This window comes from Emydura macquarii, unplaced genomic scaffold, assembly GCF_026122565.2.
Source record: "Emydura macquarii macquarii isolate MOO-44397 ecotype Brisbane River unplaced genomic scaffold, CSIRO-AGI_Emac_v2 contig_629, whole genome shotgun sequence".
Lineage (NCBI taxonomy): Eukaryota > Metazoa > Chordata > Testudines > Chelidae > Emydura > Emydura macquarii.
The window spans coordinates 6,408,930-6,430,181 of record NW_027130766.1 but is presented as its reverse complement, the minus strand read 5'-3'; the positions used below and the strand labels follow the sequence as shown (position 1 = coordinate 6,430,181).

At 50.0% G+C, this 21,252-nt stretch overlaps 1 protein-coding gene across 1 annotated transcript in view; it reads right to left on the bottom strand.

The window, feature by feature from the left end:
• The window catches only part of MLLT6 (MLLT6, PHD finger containing), a 66,859-nt gene that overhangs the window by 26,800 nt on the left and 18,807 nt on the right, over positions 1 to 21,252 (bottom strand). Inside the window, exon 8 of the mRNA XM_067541187.1 lies at positions 6,777 to 6,875. Coding sequence (XP_067397288.1) covers positions 6,777 to 6,875 — 99 coding nt within the window. The remainder of the gene's footprint in view (positions 1 to 6,776; positions 6,876 to 21,252) is intronic.

The window sequence follows — 21,252 nt, the reverse complement described above, 5'->3', positions numbered from 1 at the left end:
TGCTAGAGGGAACCACTGACGAGGAAGCCAGGGGAGGGGTGAAAAGCACTTGTACAGAAGCCTGCTTTGGATTAAACTAATACTGACGGTGGGTGGGGGGGGGAGGTCCAGGGAGGATGGGAACAATGAACAATCCAGGGACAGCGGCAGTAGCTTCTCCCCACACAGGACAGACAAAGGCATGCAAGGAAGCAGCCATCCAAAGGGGCCAGCAAGGATCAGTTGCCTATTAGAGATGGAGCTTTGGCCCTGGGTCAAACAAACTTGAGAGGACGCCTTCGATCTAAGGTATGTATATGGCCCCCATCACCCCAGCATCTGAGCCCCTTTCAGTCTTGAATGGATTTATCCTCACAGCACCCCAATGATGTTATAACAGGACAGAGCTGTTATCCCCATGTTACAGATGGGGAATGGAGGTTACAGAGAGACTAAGGTCCAGATTTTTAAAGGTATTTAGGCTCTGCAATGCCTAACTGATTTAGGAGCCTAAGTCGCACTGTCAAAGGGATTTAGGCACCCAGGAGCCAGAATACCATTGGCAGTTGATAGGATTTAGGCTCCTAAGTGCCTTTTGAAAATGAGACCTAGGCTGCGAAATCTGTTAGGAGTTGCAATGCTGAGCACAGCAATACCCAAATGCAGGGCCGGTGCAACCACTAGGCAAACTAGGCGGTCACCTAGAGTGGCAAAATTTGGGGGGCAGCAAAAAACGGAATGAAACTACGTAAGTAAACAAACAGACTTCAGCAGTGGGAATGAAAGGTCAATGAGAATGTACAATCGGTATCAGAATATTCTCTCTTTTTCATGTAAAATAAACCTGCAATTATAACGGCAGAATTTTTATTCATACTAATACACGATATTCCTTTTCAAAAGTTAATTGCGTGGGGGTGTGTGTGCCAGGCTGAAGTTTCGCGTAGGGCACCTAATATTCTTGCACTGGATCAGCCCAAATGCCTTTAAAAATCTGGGGTTGGGTGACTCAGACAAGGTCACCCAGGGAGTTGGTGGCAGAGCAGGCATCAAACTCCCGTTTGCTGAGTCCCACGCTAACGCCAAACCTCTGCACCACCCCTCCGTCACCTTAGGAGAGCTGCTTAATAACAACAGCTGGGGGCGTCCCTCAGCACTGAAGGTTGTTAGCTTCTGCTCCCAACTTCCAGTAGGATCTGGGCATTCTACTCAGTGAGGCTCCTTTGGAAAACCCCAGGTAATAAAACGCTGCATTTCTGTAGCACCTTCCCTCTGAGAATCTCAAAGCTCTTTGCAGCTGTCAGTAAAGGACGGTGGCAGCTGAGGACACGGGTAAGTGTTGTTACCTCTGTCCTCAGAAGGGGGAAACTGAGCAACCGAGATTCAGGGCCCGCTCTGCTCTGCCAATGGCAAAACTCTCCCCGGCTATTTCTATCCTGTCTAGGTTCTTACACCACACTCATCACCATACTGTCCGCGTGCCTACCAGATGCGTAGTCGCGTTGTTCAATGCTCAGATGCTACGGTGCAGCGTGGTAGAAGAATTTATGCAAAGCAGAACTAGACCAGACTTCAGGATCAAGTCCGAAGTGATGTGCACAGGGGGCCCCACATTTCTCTCGATGGGCTGAGCATCGTGTTCGTTGGGGTCCCACCCCTTCCTATTTCACTTTTGGAGGGGAGGGGGAGGCTGAACTGGGGTTCCCGGTACAGATGTCCCCCCCTTTGTCACCCTCTCATCAGCCCTGCCCAAAGTTGCAGAGAAGAATTCAGTTCTCCTGACGTCAAGCCCTGTGCTTTTACCACCAGGCCATGCTTCAGACAAAGGAGGGGTGGGAGGGTCCTTATTGCAGGCTTCCCAGTGCTTAATTAAGGCTTGCTCTGATTGCCAGGAAGTAGGGGGGGGGGAACCACCAGCCTCTGCCCCCACCCTCGCTGGCCCTCATGCAGTCACAGGGATTGTAAATCCAGATGAAACAGGCCTGGGGCAAAACTTCCGGGCGTTCTTCCAGGATTGGGCTCTCCCTCGTGACAGACTCAGGCCTGCTGCTGTACAGCCAGGCTCAGATAAAAGCTGCCCTGCCTCCTGGATGGAAATGTCCAATCAGATGCTTCCCCCTCCCCAACTCCCCTGCCCAGCACCTGACCTGGAAGGGTGGGTGCGGGGAGGCCTTGGCATGGATGGTTTGCTTGGTCTGCAGAACCCAGAGCAAGCCGGCCTCGCCTGCCAGATGTTGAAGCCCAAAGCATGCGCGAATGCGTGTCAACAAGTGATCAGGATGTCTGCAGCTGGCAGGAGAATGCATCTGGGGCAGCCAGGAACTGCTGCATATTTACTGCAAGTGCACCAGGCAGAGCCAGGATGGCTCCCCGGGGGCTTCTGCAGGGGGAGAGGAGAGAGACAGCCATTGTTGTGTAGCACGCCTGGTAACCTGGGACCGGAATTGCCGTACATCTGCCGTAATACGAGTTTCTGGTCACACAAACCATCCCACCCACGCCCCAAAATGCCAACCCCATGCCTGGATCCTCCCCACCACGCTCACCTCTCCATAGCAAGCCACATTCTCAGAGCACTGTACACCAGTGGTTCTCAGCCTTTGGCCCGGGGGCCAAAAGTGGCCCACCGGGGCTTTCAAAGTGGCCCACGGCTCCCCTCCTGCTGGCTGCAGAAGGGAGCTGCTGCCTAAGGACCCAGGCGGAGCGCATTTCCACAGGGCTAAAAGACCGGTGCAGGCTTCTTGCTGCAGCCCAGGGGATGGGAGATCAGCAGACGGAGATGGGGGCCTGCGGACAGAGACTGGTGGCCCTTCAGGGTTGTAAAAATGATATCTGTGGCCCTCGAGACAAAAAGGTTGGGAACCCCTGCTGTACGCCATCCCAGAAACACACTTTGGATCAACTCTCCGTGGGATTGACATGGTCCTCCTCAGTGAGCATCTCAAACTCTTTAACCTAACGATCCTCACAACACCCCTGGGACATGCGCTGGCCCCGTCACCCCTATTTTTACCCACGGGGAGCGAAGGGACCGAGCGACTGAAGGTATGTCTGCAGTGCAATGAAACACTCACAGCTGGCCTGTGTTAGCTGACTCAGGCTGCAGGGCTGTTTAGTGGCATGTGGACACCTGGGCGTGGGCTGACAGCCCCTGAGCCGCGTGACCCTGAGTCATCTGACCCAGTCCAGCCGTTTGACTGCAGCGTAGACACACCCTCAGAGTCAGATTTTCCAAGGTATTTAGGCTCCTCACTTCCACAGGAAGCCATGGGAGTCAGGAGCCTGACACCGTTGAAGATCTGGGCCGAGGTGCCGAAAGGTGCAGCTAGGCACTGGATTTTTCAGCCTGCCTCTGGGAGTCAGGAGACCAGCTCCTACCAATGTCCATGGGAGTTAGGTGCCTAACCTGCTTTGGAAAATCCCACGAGGCACCTTTGAAAAAATCTAGTTCTAGGTGACTTGCCCAAGGTCATACAAGGCACCCCTGGGCAGAGCCAAGAACTGAACCCGGCTCTCCTGAGTCCCACATTTAGACACTCCTACACACTCTCTTGCCTCTTCACTCCCCACGGCTGCCCCTCCCCGCTGCAAGAGGCATCAGGTGCTTACGGGCTGACTCCCTAGGGGAGGAGATGGCAGCAAAGGAGACAATCAAACCTGCTTTTGGTCTCCTCACTCACCCACATCCCCCTCCTTACCCCCAGCAGCTCCTCCTGCCCCAGTGCAGGCTGGTGAGATCTGGGGCTAAAGCTGCAGAGAAAGGGTCTGGGACAGGCAGACGGAGGCTTTACCAGTTAAAAAATGTTTGCTCCTCATGCTCCTTATCTCTGGCACCTAAATATTGACCTAATTTAACAATTCTCCCTTCCCCCCCACCACCAACTTGTGCACTCATTACAAAAGCCGACAAGCTTTGATCCTGCCTGTCTGCAGATCTGGACAGAAGCACAAATCCTATTGGATATGGGGCTGCCTTGGCAACCATGCTCCCAACTCCTTCTCCCGGCCAATCTGAAAGATTAGCTGGCAGCCTCAACCCTGGGCTGGACGTCGAAGGCTGCCCGTGCCCCTTCCATGCACAGGGCGCTGGGAGATAAGAGAGGATGGAAGGTTCAGAATTTCAGATGCCTGGACGCAGATGTCCTGCCCTCTTGAATGCAGGGCAGCTCCTCCCCTTGCTGTTCTCCGTTAGTCTCCTGACTTGCCTGTATCACACAGAAGGGCCATCACCAGACACCGGTTCTTTCAGACCTTGCAGGCTTTTTGACAGTCCCTAAGAAGGTCTCTGATTGGAGCACAAGGCTATCCCTGCAGCAAGCTTCCCTGCTCCCACGTCATGCCGGGGAGTGCTGGAGGGTTCCCCTTTCGGGACGTGTTCGGTCTCCATGGACCCGTCAGACCCTTGGACTTCTCCGATGTGACTGCCAAGGAGAGGCCCGTGTACTGCGGCAGTGAATTCCGCGACACCGCCCTGGGAAGACGCCCACCCAACTCACAACGTGGATTGGATTCACACTGGCAGCCGAGGGGCGAAAGGCTCCCCGTTGCCAACAGCCTAAGCCGTCCAGCTCACTCAGCCAGCCGGGCTGCTTCCCGCTTTATACCACAGCCACGCTCTCCCCTCCCCCCGCAGGTGGGCAGCTATTCTAGATCCTGCCCCCAGAGCCACCGGAACGCTTGGCATGTGGCGGGCGACCCCAACTGCAATGATAAAGAGCTGAGTCCAGGAGGACAGCTAGGACCGCGGCTGCAGGAGAGGCTGCTCCGGCCCCATCCGGGAGATCCATAACCTGAGTGGACACGGCTGGGGTTTGAAGAGTGCAGCACCAAAGCTGTCTCTACATCTCTGAATCATGGTACCTGAGCGTCTCGAGGGAGGCAATCTCATTACTGATATCACAGGGGCGCTTAGAGGCCCAGCTGAGACTGGGGACCCATTGTGCTAGACACTGGACAGACGTACCGTCAGGGAAAGTCCCTGCCTTAAAGGACTCACAACCTAAACAGGCAAGAGTGAGGGTGGGAGGAGAAACCCATGTAGATGCACTTCACTGGTGCAAGATGGAGCTTGCACTAGTGTCATGTATCTACGTTGGGGGTTTACAGCTGTGTAACTGTACCGGTGTCGTCACACCGGTGCCAATATCTACCACGTTCCCCTCTGCAGTTTCAAAGAGATACAAGATTTTCCACTTTCAGTCCTGAACTCTTGTGCAATGCTGTTAAAACAGCTGCTGCATTCCACCCCAGAAGTGGGTGCATTTCAGTAGCAGGAAGTTTGTACAACGCTTTAGGACCTGTGCACAGACGGCACTATGGGAATGCCACTCATTATTATGAATATGAATAAATACCCTGTGGAAAGACTACAGTCCTGTCACTCAGCAATGGCCAGCATAATTGGGATCACCTGAATTTCATCTTACAAAGTGCTGAAAGGTCCCTGTATAAACTGAATTAGGCCCTTCCCCCCATTCTTACAAAGGGCTGGCAGGGCCTAGGAGGAGACAGTGGGTAATTGTCTAAGAGGCACTCTAGCTAGGCGGGAGTCAGGTTTTGAATTTCGATATGAGCTTGGAAATAATCTTCTTAGCACATCAGTCCCTGGCAGCTCTGTTAACTGGGTGAATCTGCCACTCAGGAGAGCAAGAATCTAACTGCATTAACATGGGCTGGGAGAGTGCAAATAAGTGGCGTGCAGGATCCCATCCCAGCTCAGCGGGTGCACCTCGATCTTGCCTGACAGTCCCCCCTGCTATTCCAGTCTTGGACCTCCATACACAGTTTTCCTGCTGCACCTCAGTTCTGACCTGCATCTCCCCTGCTGCTCCAGCCCTGGGCCTCATGCGCAACTTGGCTAATTCCCTTCAATCCCGACCTGAAATACCCTCCTTTCTTCCCCCGTTATTCTGGCCCTGGACACCAAGTGTTTCTGCGAGCAGCTGTTCTACCTTATCGCTATGCAACCACTTTTAAATCGTCTTCCTGAAGGGGGCTAGTGGGCTGTGTTTTCCAGGGGTTCTGGCCCTGGAATGAATTAGAGCAGCCTCAGGGCTGTTCTAATTTACACTCAGCTGCAACAGCCCCCTATGGGGCGTCGCATGCCCCGGCATGCCCCCAGCTCTGGGGATGGTGTAGAGCCAATGCAGACAGGTCTGCACCAGCCAGGGAGCCCCCTATAGCAGGAGTGCTTCATAGTAGGGAATTCTTCTGTCTTTCCTGAAGGGGCCTTAAGGCTGTAGGGAATCAGCCCCTCTGTGCCTCAGTTTCTCCAGAAATTAAGAAAATACAGTAACTACCTGTCTGCCCTGCTGGCATGCTTTGAGGATCACTAGCATTTGTAAAGTGCTTTTAAGAACCTTGGATGGAAGGGCTTAGAGAAGGGCAAAGTGCCAAGACCTTGGTTTTCAGTTGTCCCTTCCGACCCTGAAAGGGAGGTACCTGGGCTGCCCATCTGCCTGAGCTGTTTACAGCAGAGTTGCAGAAAGGGCAACACATGGATGTTTCATCTATTGCACAGGAGCTTTAAACCTGAATATCTGCTGCCAAGCAGAGCTAGTACCTGCTGCTCAAGCACTGGGGAGCTCAGCCCCCTGCTCAGGTCATCAAGGAGGACAGAAAGCAAGAGACAGCTGCAGCGTGAAATTCCCAAGGTGGGGGTAGGAGGGAGTGAATAAGGGCGGAAGAAGGAAAAATGTGAGATCTCAGGAATAGAAATAAAGCCTCCATTGCCCACTGAAGGTCACTTCCCAAGGAACAGAGACACCCCACCCACCAGCAGCTCACAGATCTGGTACCTTCTCAGCAGGGATGGGTACACAGGATGGGGCAAGGCTGGTGGGAGACTCCGGACGTTTTTTGTGCTTCTGTTTAGGTCTTTCCTTGTCCTTCCGACTCTGCAAAGGAAACCAGAAAGCACTGAAAGGATGAGTTGTCCGCTGGTTGGAACAGAGATTGCAAAGGAAAAGAGAAGAGGAGGTTTGTGCTGGGGGGGGATTTATAGCCATACGTTTATCTTCCTCTTTCCTGCTCATCTCATCCACACCAGCCCAGCCTCCCCACACCCACTTCAGGCTGGGAGCGTCACACTATCTCTCCCCCAGCTGCAGCCCACATCTGGCATGCAGAATATCAACAGGATCCCCCAAATCAGTTTCTGGTCAGATGATATGGGGAAGGGTTTAACAAGCCCTGGCTGATTTCAAGAAACTCAAGCCCGCTTCCTCTTCTCCCACAGAGGCTCTGTGCCCCAATGCCTCAGCCCTCTCCCCTCATCAAAGGTCTCTCAGACTCGCTCAGCACTAAAGTTGGTGGGACAGTCCATACAACTGTTCTCTGTTCAGGGACAGAAATCAGTGAGCAGAGGGTGACCCAGGCAGCAAAGTTCAGGATCCAAAGAGATGACAAAAGTGGGATATAACAGAGGTTTATAAAATCATGAATGGTGTGGAGAAAGTGAACAAGGAAGTGTTATTTACCCCTTCATGTAACACGTGAACCAGGGGTCACACAGTGAAATTAATAGGCAGCAGGTTTAAAACAAACAGAAGAAAGTACTTCTTCACACAACGCACAGTCAACCTGTGGAACTCACTGCCTGGGGATGTTGTGAAGGCCAGAACAATGAACTGGGTTAGGAAAAGAATTAGATCAGTTCATGGAGGATAGCTCCATCAATGGCTATTAGCCAGGTTGGGCAGGGATACAACCCCATGCTCTGGGTGTCCCTAAGCCAGACTGCCACATGCTGGGACAGGACAACAGGGGATGGATCACTTGATAACTGCCCATTCTGTTCATTCCCTTTGAAGCACCTGGTCCTGGCCACTGCTGGAAGACAGGACCCTGGGCTACAGGAACCATTGGTCTGACCCAGCGTGACCCTTCTTATGTTTAAAGGGTCCACCCAGTCTGCTTGGGAGGCAGTGAGGGGTTGGCTTGAGCCTCTCTATCAATGAGCGTTGGATTATTTAGGGCCAAATTCCATCCTGGTTTCCATCCCCTAAAGCCCCAGCGAAGTCAATGGGACTGTACAAGCTGCAAACCAAGGAAGGATTGTGGCCTGAGAGGTTCTGAGCCCTGGCGGCTACCACTGACTTCCACAGGAGTAAGTTCTTCTTAGGCACTAATCCTGGGAGGCTCAGGTGCTCAGCACTCTGAAGGAGGCTGTCAGCATCACGCAGCGTAATCACCCTAGTTCTGGAGCACAGTTTTGCCATTGGTTTCAATGGGAGCAGGACAGGGTCCTTGGTTTGGTAAAGGAAGAGAGAGGCAATGTAAAATAATGAGCGCTATACAGAGAAGACCAACTGAGCACACCTGTTGTCCCTGTGCAAGGGGACACAACCTCTTTATTATCATTATTGTTTATTAGCGTACTGCTTAGTGGCCCCAACTGATAGCAAGGCCCCATTGTGCTAGGTGCTGTACATACACCTAGTAAAAGACAGTCTCTGCCCCAGAGAGCCTACAGCCTAGAGAGTCAAAACAGACAAAAGGGGGAGGGAAACTGAGGCACAGAGAGGGGATGTGACTAGCCCAAGATCTTACAAAACCAGGACTAGGGGACACAGGTTTCCCAACCCAGTTCAGTGCCTCATACACTAAACACACTGCCTCTCTCTATCAACTGGAGACAGTACCATTGACTTCAGAGGTTTTGCCATTAACTGGCCTTTTGTAGGTAGACTTGTAAACATTTGATTTTTTAATTTCTTTCTCTGCATTTTGACATACAATGCTGATGGTTATGTTGAATTCATTCTTCATCACTCTGATTTTTTGCATTAACAGGGGTTTAAAAAAACAACTCTCAAATCCCGATGATAAAAGTTTAAAAATTGAACAGGCCTTATTCTCCACTCAGATAGCCCCATGCACTTGTGCAAAATGGCTCTAAAACACCAGCATCTCATAGTTCTCCACTTGCTCACACAAGTGGTAGGCAGCCGTTTACACCTGCATTTACAGTAAAAAGGATGATACAAGGTCCCTGCTGTAGAAAGAACTTCCAGGGGAGATTAGGCAAATCTAGTTTCTGAGGGTATGACTACATGGGGTAATGTACTGTATGGGGGTGTGATTTCTAAATTGCACTAATGTTGTGCATTAACTGGTCTGTGCAGATCCTGCTGGTGTGCACCAAAGATGCCCTAGTGCGCTTTACCATAGCACTGTTGCAAACAGCGCTACATTAAAACGCACTGGCAGGGTCTCCATGGACCAAATAATGGACTATGCGTTAGCATGGTTTAGAAATCCGCTACCCCCGAAGAGTGCATTACCACACCACCTAGACAAGCCCTGACACTCTTTAGGAAACACTACAAAACCTTCCTCTCGGAAAAAGCCTTTCCACTCTAGCACGAACGACACAACCTCAGGAACCTATTCTATCCAACACCTCCGCCCCTCAAAACCCACCATGAAACAAACAAACAAATTGAGACTCCCCAAAAAACCCTACCCCAAGCAGAGTTTTTACCCCCAAAAGGGAAACATGACAGACACTCCATAAAGTTCATTAAGGACTTCATTACTGCTATTGATTTTACACGGAAGGTGCTCACATATTACAGTGATGGATGGCTGATAAAACCCTAAAACAGATAGACGGACAAGGCAGGGAACACTTAGGCCCTGTGACTCCAGGAGCCCAGATTTATAAAAGATTTAGAAACAACATCATTTTAGCTGATGATAAGGTTTCATAATACATTGAGCTGACTGGAAAAATATAGATGGAACCATATTCTTGGATTAAACAGTTCAGTCAAAATTGAAACACTTTGCAAATTCAGGTCAGCTTTGCTAGAATTTCATTTTGCAAATACACTGGGGAAAAAAAGTTCTGACAATGTCAAAACATCCTGTTCTGACATCCTCCAAAGGAAGCGTTTCATTTGTTTTGAAACAACTTTCTGTTTTGAATTTTTTTTTGTTAGTTTAAGAGGGCTTTTGATTTTTGGTTTTAACCAATAAACACTGATAAAACACCCCTGAATAAAAAAATAAAAAAGAATTCGGTGTTATGTGTCTTTAAGAGCTTGTTTACATGGTGCATTAATGAAGACTACAGGGGCGTTATTTCTGAAGCACACTAATGTGTTGCAGATTAATTGGTCTGTAATAGATCCTGGTGGTGTGCACTACAGGTTCCCTAGTGTGCTTTAACGTAGTGTTGTTTGAAATAGTACTACGGTAAAGTAGCTAGGGAATGTTACAAAGAGATTACTCATTATTATACATACTATTGTAATGAGTAATGTATATAATATTTCAGTATATACAAAGAGAAAGCACAGAAAAACCTTCATATTTGGACATCTACATAAAACTCCAAAACTGCTAAAAATACACCCCCCCCCTCAAAATGAAATTAATAAACCCCAAAAAACAGATGCCCTAAATATAATACAAAATAAACAAATAGAAATTAAAATAACACATTTCCATCGATCTGAAACAAACAGAAAAACCAGAATTTTCCTTTGCAGAGAATTTCAAAATATTCATTTTTCGCTCCAATTTGGAAAAAAGCCAATTTTTGAAAACTCAAAATATTTTGTGAAACAGAGCTTCCATCCTCCGCATGGCTCTGTTAGTGATAACTTATTACTGATTGCCACAGCTGAAGAGGGAACTATCTGCAAGTGTAATGCCACCATATGCTGCTATCTTTCTCCTTTGGCAAATGACTGTTGCTTGCGGAACTCACTACCACAGGAAGTTGGGGCCAAAAACTTAACAAGATACAAAGAGGGATTGAACATTTATAGGTTAGCAAGAATATCCAGAGTTCTAATCGTTAAGGTTAACATACGTTTTGGAAGGGATATTAAACTTTATACTTCAGATCTTAAGCAAATCTCTAACTACTAGAATTGAGGATGAGACCTAATGTAGGGGGCAGATTAACCCCGCCTCTGCTACTGCAGGATTCTCAGGCCTTCCTCCGAAGCATCTGGTGCTGGACATTGTCAGAGACAGAACTCTGAGCCAGCTAGATCTCGGGTCTGATCAAATCTGGCAACCACCAACATTTAGGCCTGAAACGAGCTTCATGTGTGCAGACCTCTGAGATGCACAGAATTCCGTGGAGGCCTCCTGATTAACGTTAAAACTCATCAAGATCCCTGGATGGAAGGTGGTTCTGTGTTTGTCCAATGCTGAGTGCAGTGGGGTCCTGTACTTTGACTGGGATTTCCTAGGTGCTACAGTAATACAAATAATAATAATAATAATAATAATAACCGAGCATCACTTACTATTATTATTTAAAAGACAGCAATATTTAAATGGATATTTATATTATAGGTCACACTTTATAATGAAAATAAATGTGACATATAATTAACCCTGGAGAACTCACTGCTGCAGGATATGGAGGCAAATATCATAGCAAGATAAATGAATGCTTATAAAATGCCATGAAGATGAAAAGGGCTGTTGGTGGAAGTACCAAGCACTAGGAATAATATTTTTTTAAAGGATGGGAATGCCGGAAGAGTAGAGGATCCCCTGTTCCCATAACTTCTGATTTTCTAGGCTGCCCAGGCTTTTCCATGCCAGGAGTAAAGCTACTCTGAAGAGCAAGGTTCTGATCCTGTGGGGTGCTGAGAACCTCCTGAGAGGTGCTGCGTACTGTCAACTAACAAGGAAGTCACTGAGCCATGGGGACACTTGGCAACTTGCAGGATCAGGCCTGCAAGAGAGCTGTCTCCAATAGACAAGTTCCTGGCTCTCCGCTCTTTCTGTTGTGTATTGATCTTGGTAGAGGGTGATAATTATTTCCTTTGTGCTGGGTATTGTGTGTGGTGAACGCCCTGGGGCCAGATTCATCCCTGCTGCAACTCTGTTGATGAGGCAGTTGAAAAAGGAGGGCATGAAATTGTTTGTGTCTGCCATAAAAGCTCATAAGCAGAATACTTTCTCCAGAACAAAGAGACTTTTATTCCAGCACAGAGTCCACAAGGGGAGCAATTCCAGAATAGCCATGCCGGTCAATTTCCCCCTGTAGACAAGGTCTAAAATATAGGCCTGGTTCTCCAACCGGAACCCCTCCGAGCCTTGTACGTGTCAGTCACCTGGGGCATTTGCAAGCTGGCCATCCCAAGACTGAGCTACCCAAAGAGAGTGGCTCTGTAAAAATGTAGGCCTATGTGACTTACGCAAGGCTAGATAATGAGTCGGTAGCAGAGCCAGGGCTATTAGTATCTGTATTATAGTACCACCTAAGAGCCACAAACAAGATCAGGGTCCCATTGCGCTAGGCACAGTAGAGTGAAAGATAGTCCCTGCCCCAAAGATCTTACAATCGAAACAAAGGAAGGATGCACACTCCTTTTTCACCAGTGGTGAACTGAGACACTAAGAGATCAAGTGCCAGACTGACAACGGTATTTAGGGGCCTAAAGATACAGATAGGCACCGAGCAGGAGTTTCAAAAGCAGCTAAGTGAGTTAGATGCCTACTCCCATTGACTGTCAGTGGGAATTAGGTGCCTAACCAGCTTAGAGAGGTTTGTCAGTCCCACAAGGCATCTAAATGGCTTTGCAAATCTGGCCCTACGTGACTTACCATAGATCACACAGGGAGTCAGTGGCAGATTCAGAAACTGAATTCCCCCAATTCTCCTGAGTACCTGGACAGTGGCTCAACCACAAGACGATCCTTCCTTCCTGCAAACCAACTGTTTCTGGCTCCTAGCCATGGACTCATTTATCCACTTACCACAGTCTCTCTTCACACAGGCGTGGCTATAACAAACTATAACATCTGTTCCTCCTCCTCCCCCCCGTCAGTCCATCCGTCCATCCCATACTTATCACTTTGTTACCCAAACACGCTTCCTTTCCCCCTCATCTCAAACAACTGGCAGGTCTGATGTGAAAGGTCCCTGGGGAATTCGCTATGGAGCACAAACCGAACAGCTCCAACCCTGAGCGGCCGCCGGACAGGGGTTCTTTGGACACAACTTCTAGGAAAGTCTTTGGAAGATGAAAACTTTGTAGGAAATAAACTAGCAGGAAGAGACAGCAAAGGCATCACTCATTTCACCTCCTGAGGCGTCCCAGAGATCAGGGAAGGAGTTTCCATCATGAGCAGAGAAGAACACTCATGGACGTAGGCAAAGCTGCAACAACAGCATCAGAGAGGCAGCAGCAGAAGGGAAAACGGAACGGCTGCCTCCCCAGTCCCCTGTGCCATGCCTGCCCATAGCAGGAGTCAGGATGGAAGGAAGGGGAGATAGGATTTCACACATGAAGAACAAAAGTGCCTTAGGAACGGGGCATTTAGAGCCGAAGACTTGCTGACACCAGGCTCCAGCCTGTAGGTATCACAGAGAGAGGCAGATCTGACGCTGGAAAGGTCATTGGCTTCCCCCACATCCTTCTCATGAAACAAGCGGGTTCAGGTGGCTGCCCACCTGAGAAGAGTGCACCTCGCCCCAAACAAATGTTTCACGTTAAAAAAATAATCATCAGAAATCCATCAAGGCACATGGAGTTGGAATATGCTGTGCCTGGCAAGACCTTTGGGTATTTGGGGCAATCCAGGGAGTTTCTTGCGCTTTACAAATACCTTTGGCCAATGTTTTGAAGCCTGAGTGCCAACGCTCGTGATAGTTGGTGTTGCTCTTAAAGCCCCAGCTTCTGGAAGCAAGGGATTATGTGAGAATCTCAGCTTTCATTTAAAAGCCATGAAATGTTTCCACCTCTTGTGATTACCAAAAAACCCTTGAAAACGTGACCCTTAAAATTTCAAAAAAATGAAGGCAAATAAAAAAAATCTATTATTCCATTAAAATCTCATGATTTTTGAGTGCCTGACTCATGCTTTTTGAATGCTTGGGGCTGGTAATACTGCAAACATTAATTAATCAATTGATTAAGCCTCACAACCAATGCTTAATTTGTGCCTGGGCTGAGCCCCAGCACCTCTAGGCTTGGCAGTTTGTAGCCCTGGCACCTCTAGTCTTGCTCCATCAATTAGGAACGTAAAAAATTGCTCGAGCCCTGGCACCTAATTGCTTGTGCCCCGGCACCTTTTTCATTACAAATTAAGCTCTGCTCACAACCCTCCCTGTAGGACACACAGATGTTACCCTCACTTTACAGATGGTGAAATCGAGGCACTGAGAGGTTAAGTGACTTGCCCGAGATCATGTGGCGCATCAGTGGCAGAGCTGGGAATGGACTGAAAGGGTTCTGTCTCCTAGTTCATTTCTCTAATGATAAATAAATAAATAACTATAAAAATAAGCACTCATTCAGTGGCTTATAGAAGAAGCTTTCAATGTGCTTGACAAAGGTGGCTCTGTATCAATATCCCCATTTTACACATGGGGAAACGGGGGCACAGAGCAGGGACGTGACTTCGCCAAAGGTCTCGCGGGGAGTCAGTGAAAATTAGGTACAGAACCCAGGAATCCTGACTCCCCGTCTCCAGCACTCACCTCCACGCACCACTCATGACCTCTGCAGAAAATTGCCCATGCCAGTTGCTGGAGTTGGCGTTGGTCAGGAGGGGCAATCCACAGGACAGGGAGTCAGATGCATAAGTAAGTAGCATTTTACCAGATAACTGCACCAGCGTATATCCTGAAACTCCAGGACTGTCATAGACCCTGTCCTGCAGCTTTCAAACCCCTACAAATCCCAAATTGATTTCGGACACTGCGGTGCAGTGCTACAATGTGAAGACGCAAATGCTGCATGAGACAGCATCGTAATGATTTTACCCCTTAGGTCATAGCAAGTATGGCTCAAGCCAGAGCTAACCCCGTTTGTGCAGTATGTGGCACTGAGTACACATGCATACACGTGCACACATACCTACGTACATCTATGCAAAGGAATAAGGCCACATTTACACCACAGACTTCTGCTGGTGTAGGTATATCGGTATGAACCCTGCCCAATACAGCAATGCAGACAGAAACCCCAAATAAGTGTCAACACAGATGTACCAGCTAAACTATGGTTTTACTGGTATAATTTGTTTCACTCATGGGAGTGGTTTTGCTGTACTGGTACAAAGTGCAGCTTTGCTGGTATAAACTGCATCCAAACTAAAGAGCGCTTTGCCAGTGTATTACTCCGGTAGTGTAGACATGGCCTAAATCTATGGCCCATTCTGCAGAAACCTCATGGTCATCACTACAGAGCACACGACAGCCACCCACAGTCTGACTGTCGCAGTTGTGACAGATCTCAGAACTTCCTGCTCCAAAACCACAGGTCTCTCCTATCTGACTCCTGGAGAATCTCCTTTGGTTGTCAGCACTAGAGAGGTCATGTCAAATAACCGAGCAGTGCATCTGGTTGCATCTAAGAACATAATATATGTACACGCACATGGCACGCACTCAGCGCCCACAATTGGGACCAGATTTTCCAAAGAACTCGTCTCCAATTTAGGCACCTAAAATAAGTGGCCTGCTTTTCCAAAGAGCTCAGCACACTGGGTGCTCAGCTCTTTTGAAAACGTGGCCCCAGTTGCAGGTGCTGAACAGTTGGGAATCTGGCTCTGAACTCTGGAAAATCCGCCCTGCAGAGGCCAGACTTTGCACCCTACTAAACACTTGCCTAGCAGCCCTTCCTGCATTAGAACCAGAGTTGCAAGGAGCGTAGAAGTGGAATTGCAGTTGTACTCCAAGCCCACACAAAGAGCTCCAGGCCATGCCCACAGCCACCTCCTTCTCCTCCCCAGCTCAGGCAGGAAACACTCCTTTCTTCCAGGCTTCTCGTGTCACTCACTCCCCGCTCGGTGGGTGAGAAGGCTAAAATGACCTGGCGGAACCTCAGCCTCCTGTTTTCCGGATCCCAAGCCCTTGCACTTCCACTTTGCAAGTTTCGGGGCTCCTGATTGCTCTGAGTCTCTTAGTGATACCCCAGGAAATGGACAAGTCAGGTTACTCCCTGATACTTTAGTGCGTCACATTACCTGGCCACACAGCGGCCCTGGCACCCAGAAGGGTCAGTTACCCAGCCACCCAGGAGCCCTGGCACCCAGAGGGGTCGGAGTACCCAGCCACCCAGGCATGCAGAGGGGTCGGGTTACCTGGCCAGCCAGGGGCTCTGGCACCCAGACACTCGTGTATTTTAGTGGCGCGGACAGGCACCCAGACAAGCAAGCCTGTTATCCACATGGACATGCGCACACAGAGCCAACAGGCAGCACCCAGGTCATGCCCTGTCTCCACCTTGCTCCATTGTGCCGCCCACGCCCAGCTTGGCAGGCACCAGCCCATTGGTGCCATTCCCCCAGCATCCGGCCCAGGCATTTAAACGTGTCGGCTCACTCTGGGGAAGGGAGGGGACGAGGATCCCAGCTCTAAATGCTTCCTGCAAGAGCCACTGGGTGCAAAGCGTGGAGGGGCACCCGAGAAGAAGGGCATTGGCAGCATCTGCCCTGCCTGCCAACCCCCTGTCCTTTGGTGCCCAGCACCCCTGTCCCCTCCCCCCCACACAGCCCCTTTTTTCTGCAAATCTTCCTTCCAGGAATCCTTGTGTGCAGCCCCGATGAATCACTGCCAATGGCTCCTGCCTGCCTGGAGAACCTGTGGTGGATCCTGGAGGGGGCAGAAGTGGAGGCAGGCAGGAAGTAGCTCCGATACACTGGATGGGGGGTGGGAATATTTTAACACTCCCCCCCCCCCACACACACACATCTTTCCTTGAAAAACAAAATACCCCCCTACCTTCCAGACACTGCACGCTCCCTGCAACAGCAGCAGGCTGGCTGGGGGAGCCTGGCTTTGGAGCGAACATTGACCTTCCCCAAAGCAACCAACTTCATGAACAACAAACTCTCCCCGGGCAGGATTTAGCAGCTGGGGATTGGCATCTCAGCACAGAACAGCTCAGAGACTTTACTGGGGATGGCGGGGGGAGGAAGCTGGGCTCGTATGGGGGGGGGGGGCGGGACTGAGACACACAATCCAACTTGTAGCTCTTACACGGCAGGAGGAGTGAAACAAGATCCCTTGGCTGCCAAAAAGGGTTGCAGGGTTTCTCTGGGGCGTTTATTCCCGCCCCCTCCACACACTCCACTCCCTTCTCCGAGCCCCACTCCTAATCTGCCGGGCAAGAGCAATTGGACCATTAAAAGCAGCTCGGAGTGGGGAAGGAAGAAGAGGCTCCGAGGGGGTTGGGACCTTCGTTTGGAAGAGGCGAGTGGTCTCCGCTTTTCCCTCTCTCTGACCCAGAAATCAAGGAGGCCAGGATCTGGGTGCAGCAGCAGCAGCAGGAAGAGAGAGAAAGGCAGGAGGAGTTAGAAGGACACGGCCAAATTCTGCCCCAGGTCGGCTTTTGCACTCTCTCCAGCAGGGTCACCGCCCCTGTTCTCTGCAGTGGGTTTCCTTCTGAGTTATACCAGTGCAAGAGAGAGGAGAAGGTAGCCCAGGGAGTGCATGGGGTGCAAATCAAGGCACCCAGATGGGTCAGAGGCATGAGAGCAGCATCTGCTCTTAAATTGTTGGTGCTCCATTTATTTACTCCAAAGAGTTTGCTGGGCGGGGTGGGCCAGACGGTGCCCCCTCATGAGAGGCCAAAAGGGGTGTGTCCCGATCAAGGCTCCCTGTGCTGGGTTTGAGGCTGAATCAGGTTTGGATTTGACAGTGCCAAAAATATCCTGGATGCTGATCTCAGGAGTATTTGGCTGCATTCAGAACAGAAAGAAGGCTGCTCCCCGCTGTGGATCCAATGTGGAATCAAAACTATCCCAGGCAGATTTGGGCCAGTTACAAATCTGAACACTCACAGGCCCACAAAATATAAAGGGGGCTGGATGTGAGATCTCATTGCCTCACCCTTTTCTAACACGTGCTGGGAACTAGATATGTTGGACCAGAGCCTCAGCTGCTATAAACCCCCTATAGATAGGCAGTGGGGTCCAGTGGTTAGACCACTGTGTTAGGACACGGAAGAGGGCTTTATTCCCAGCTCTAACACTGAGTTGCTGTGTGACCTTGGGCAAGTCGTTTCCTTCCTATATTTAGGTTATAAACTCTTTGGGGCAGGGACTGTTTCTGACAATCTGTAGGTAGAGCACCCAGCACAATGGAGTCCTGACCTTGGTTCCGACCAGTAGGTGTAACTGCACTATGAATGGTAATAACAGCAGAGGTTGAGGATCTGGCCTGTTTATATATATATATATATATTTTAAATGTCCATCACTTCATAGAGGAAGCAATCTCTGTTTCCATCTATTCCTGGGAACTTCAGGTGTATAGCCAACTTCAGAATCCAGAGCATGGCTGGTTTTTAACGTTTCACTGCAGACGTATGAGTGATGGGGCACCAGCACCTCATTCAACATCCAGATGTCATCCAACATTTTCTCGTTACTTAGCATTGCTTTACAAAAAAATCCCACAGGCTCCCGAAGGGTCGAGCCATGAGCGTGCGCTTTGGACATGCCAACCCAAAGAAACAGATGGCAGTGTGGCTCAGGCCCTGGTGGGGTTGGAGGAAAAAAAACCCAAACTGCCTTAAAACAAGAGTGGCCCATTTTTGAAACAGCACAAGAGAAAAGAAATGTTTGGGACGCTGACCCCACAAGGGCTCAGAGGTTCCTGAGAGGGACAGGAACACAGGCGAGGAGGGCCGCACCACCATGTCTATTGTCCCAGTGGATATGTCATGTCTACAAGGCACTGAGTCTCAGAGAGTGGATCAGTTGACTTGGGCTCGTGGGGCTCAGGCCACAGAGTAGATGTTCCCACTTGGGCCCGAGCCTGGGCTCCATGATCCTCCCTCCTCACCAGGTTTCAGAGCCCTGGCTCCAGCCCAAGCGGGAACGTCCATCGTACTATTTTTAGCCTTGCAGCACAAGCCCTGGGAGCCCGCTCTGAGACTCAGGTGCCACAGGCTTTTCCTTCCAGTGTAGTCAACACTCCTTACGAATTATGAGCCCTGATTTAGCAAAGTGTAGGGGTCCAGATCTGACGCCAATCCTTCCCAGACACAACTAATGGAGTCAGCAGGCTAAGGCCTGAGCCCCTTATTCTTTCTTTACTCTTTTTTTACTCCATTTTTACTTCAGTCAGAGTTTTGCTTCAGTAAAGACCAAGTAAAAAGTCATGATCCTGATGTTACGAACACCTGAGAAAAAGGAAGGAAGGTTTCGCCCAGGGACAATGCAGCAAACCCCATTTACTCTGAAATGTGCCATGTGGTCTGTAATGACTATGCACAACTGACAGGACCCCCTCCTTTTAGGGTCTCATCCACGAGGACTGCCCGTAGCACTCAGTGGTCAAGATCCACTTCTTGTGTAATTCTGCTGAAGCCTGCTGAGTCCAGGGAAATTGTATCAGGCACAGCTGAGTTATCCAAAAGTTGAACCCATCGTACTAAGGGAGTCTAGCTAGCTCCAAGCCCAAATTTAGGCCATAAAGCCATCCCCTCCAACTGCAACCCTTTTCTGAAAGACACATTCAGCACGTGGGCCAGTGCTGACTGGCATGAGTCCATCACACTTCCACAGGACAGCAAAAGTCTCACATTTTTCTGGGGCATCCCAAGGCAGTATGAGGTTGTGAATGAGCTGAATGAGGGCATGTCATCCTGCTCCGATGTTATGTGGTGTGATGTGATGACTTCCTCAGGCGTTGGGGCAGCATGGGTTGGCAACGTGATCAGGTCTGATGCAAACAAGTGGCAACCCTTCTCCTAAATCTGATTTGGGCTTTTCATATGAGTCCTTCTCGTCCAGGGTCTCCTTGCTAAACTAAAAAGTGGGTAATGGAATTAAGGCTCCATATCATTGGCTGCCCTGGGTACAAACTCCACACCAGTATGAAGTCTGATAGGGACTTTGCTAGTGCTATCTATTTTACATGGAAGACATTATGGTGATGGGCAGCAGTATAAAACCCTAAGCAACCAAGGTCTACCAGGGCTTCAAATCCTCTCCTGAAGGTCCAGAGGGGAGGACAGGAACACTGAATGTCTTTACCTGTGTAATAAAATAAAGCCCTAATAACACCCAGATCCTTTCATCAAGGCTTTCAGAGAGCTCTGCAAACATTTCACAATGCGCCTTGGGAGATAGCTCAGTCCTGCGATTCTGAGATTACAAGGGGCTAGGAAGGGGAGGCAGAGTGACCTTGCCCAAGGTCATCTGCAGAAGCAGGAACAGAAGCCAGGAGTCCTGAGTGCCAGTCCCCTAATCCAGCCACTAGAGCCTTTCTACAACAAGGTGTGGAGAGTAATAGATTTTAGCTACCACTTTAGACGCTGTTTAAATGGTTAAGACGTGTGCTCAGTCTGTATTCAGTAGCAATTCTTTCCATTCCTGCCCCTTGACAACTAGTCGGATGCTGCTGAGCACCCGTGACTCCCAGAGCCGTCAATGGGAGTTGAGGGGCAGGGTTGGATGCTTTCTCACCATGCTCATGTCAGCTGCTTCATCCCCCCTAGAGAGGAGGTTGGCACTTAACCCTCTTTGTGCCTCAGTTTCCCCAGCTGTAAAGGGGGGAATGATTACGATTATGATTATGAATTTGCACTGCGGTAGTGCCAAAGGAGTCTTGGTCCAGAGCCTTACGGTGCTAGGCGCTGTATAAACACAGTGATGATCCACCCAGGGTGGGGGGGGGGGAGTAGTGGGGCTGTGTCCATCCATGTTTGTGAGGCACCCAGACACTGACAACAGTAGCAAGTGCCACAGAAATGCCTATGAATAAACATACAGCAGGTCCTGCGAGAGGGTGCTCTCTGCCCGCCCCTCACCCTGGGTCCTCCAGACCTTTTCATCAGGCCCCTGCCCCACGAGCCCCCCCCAGCCACCCCCTCCGCACACCCTGAGCCAGCTGCAGGATCTGCAGCCAGCGCGCTTCCGAACCACGCCACGGGCACATCTGTACATGCTCATGCTCCACACTCTCCATTTCCTCGCCCTCGTGTCCCGCCCTGATACCAAGTGGTGGGACCTTTTACCACCTGTCGAGGGTGAGGAACCCCCGTGGGCCAGTCTGTATTCCATCTTGGTTCCATGGCCTGCCGGGGACATTAGCTGGTGGCTCCTTCATGGAGCCGTGAGCATGGGCGTGTACCTGGCGTGGTTCACCCCTCGTCCTGAAGCCTATCCCTTTTGTGGCGTGAGGGAGACCCTGGCACATGTCTATCCGGTGTGCACCAGGTTGCATCCCCTATTCCGGCTCCTCCAGAACCTCCTCCTGAGGTTCTGGCTGCATTTCTCCCCGCACCTCCTGATCTACGCACACCCCGTCTGTGGCCACAAAAAATCACGGGACCTCCT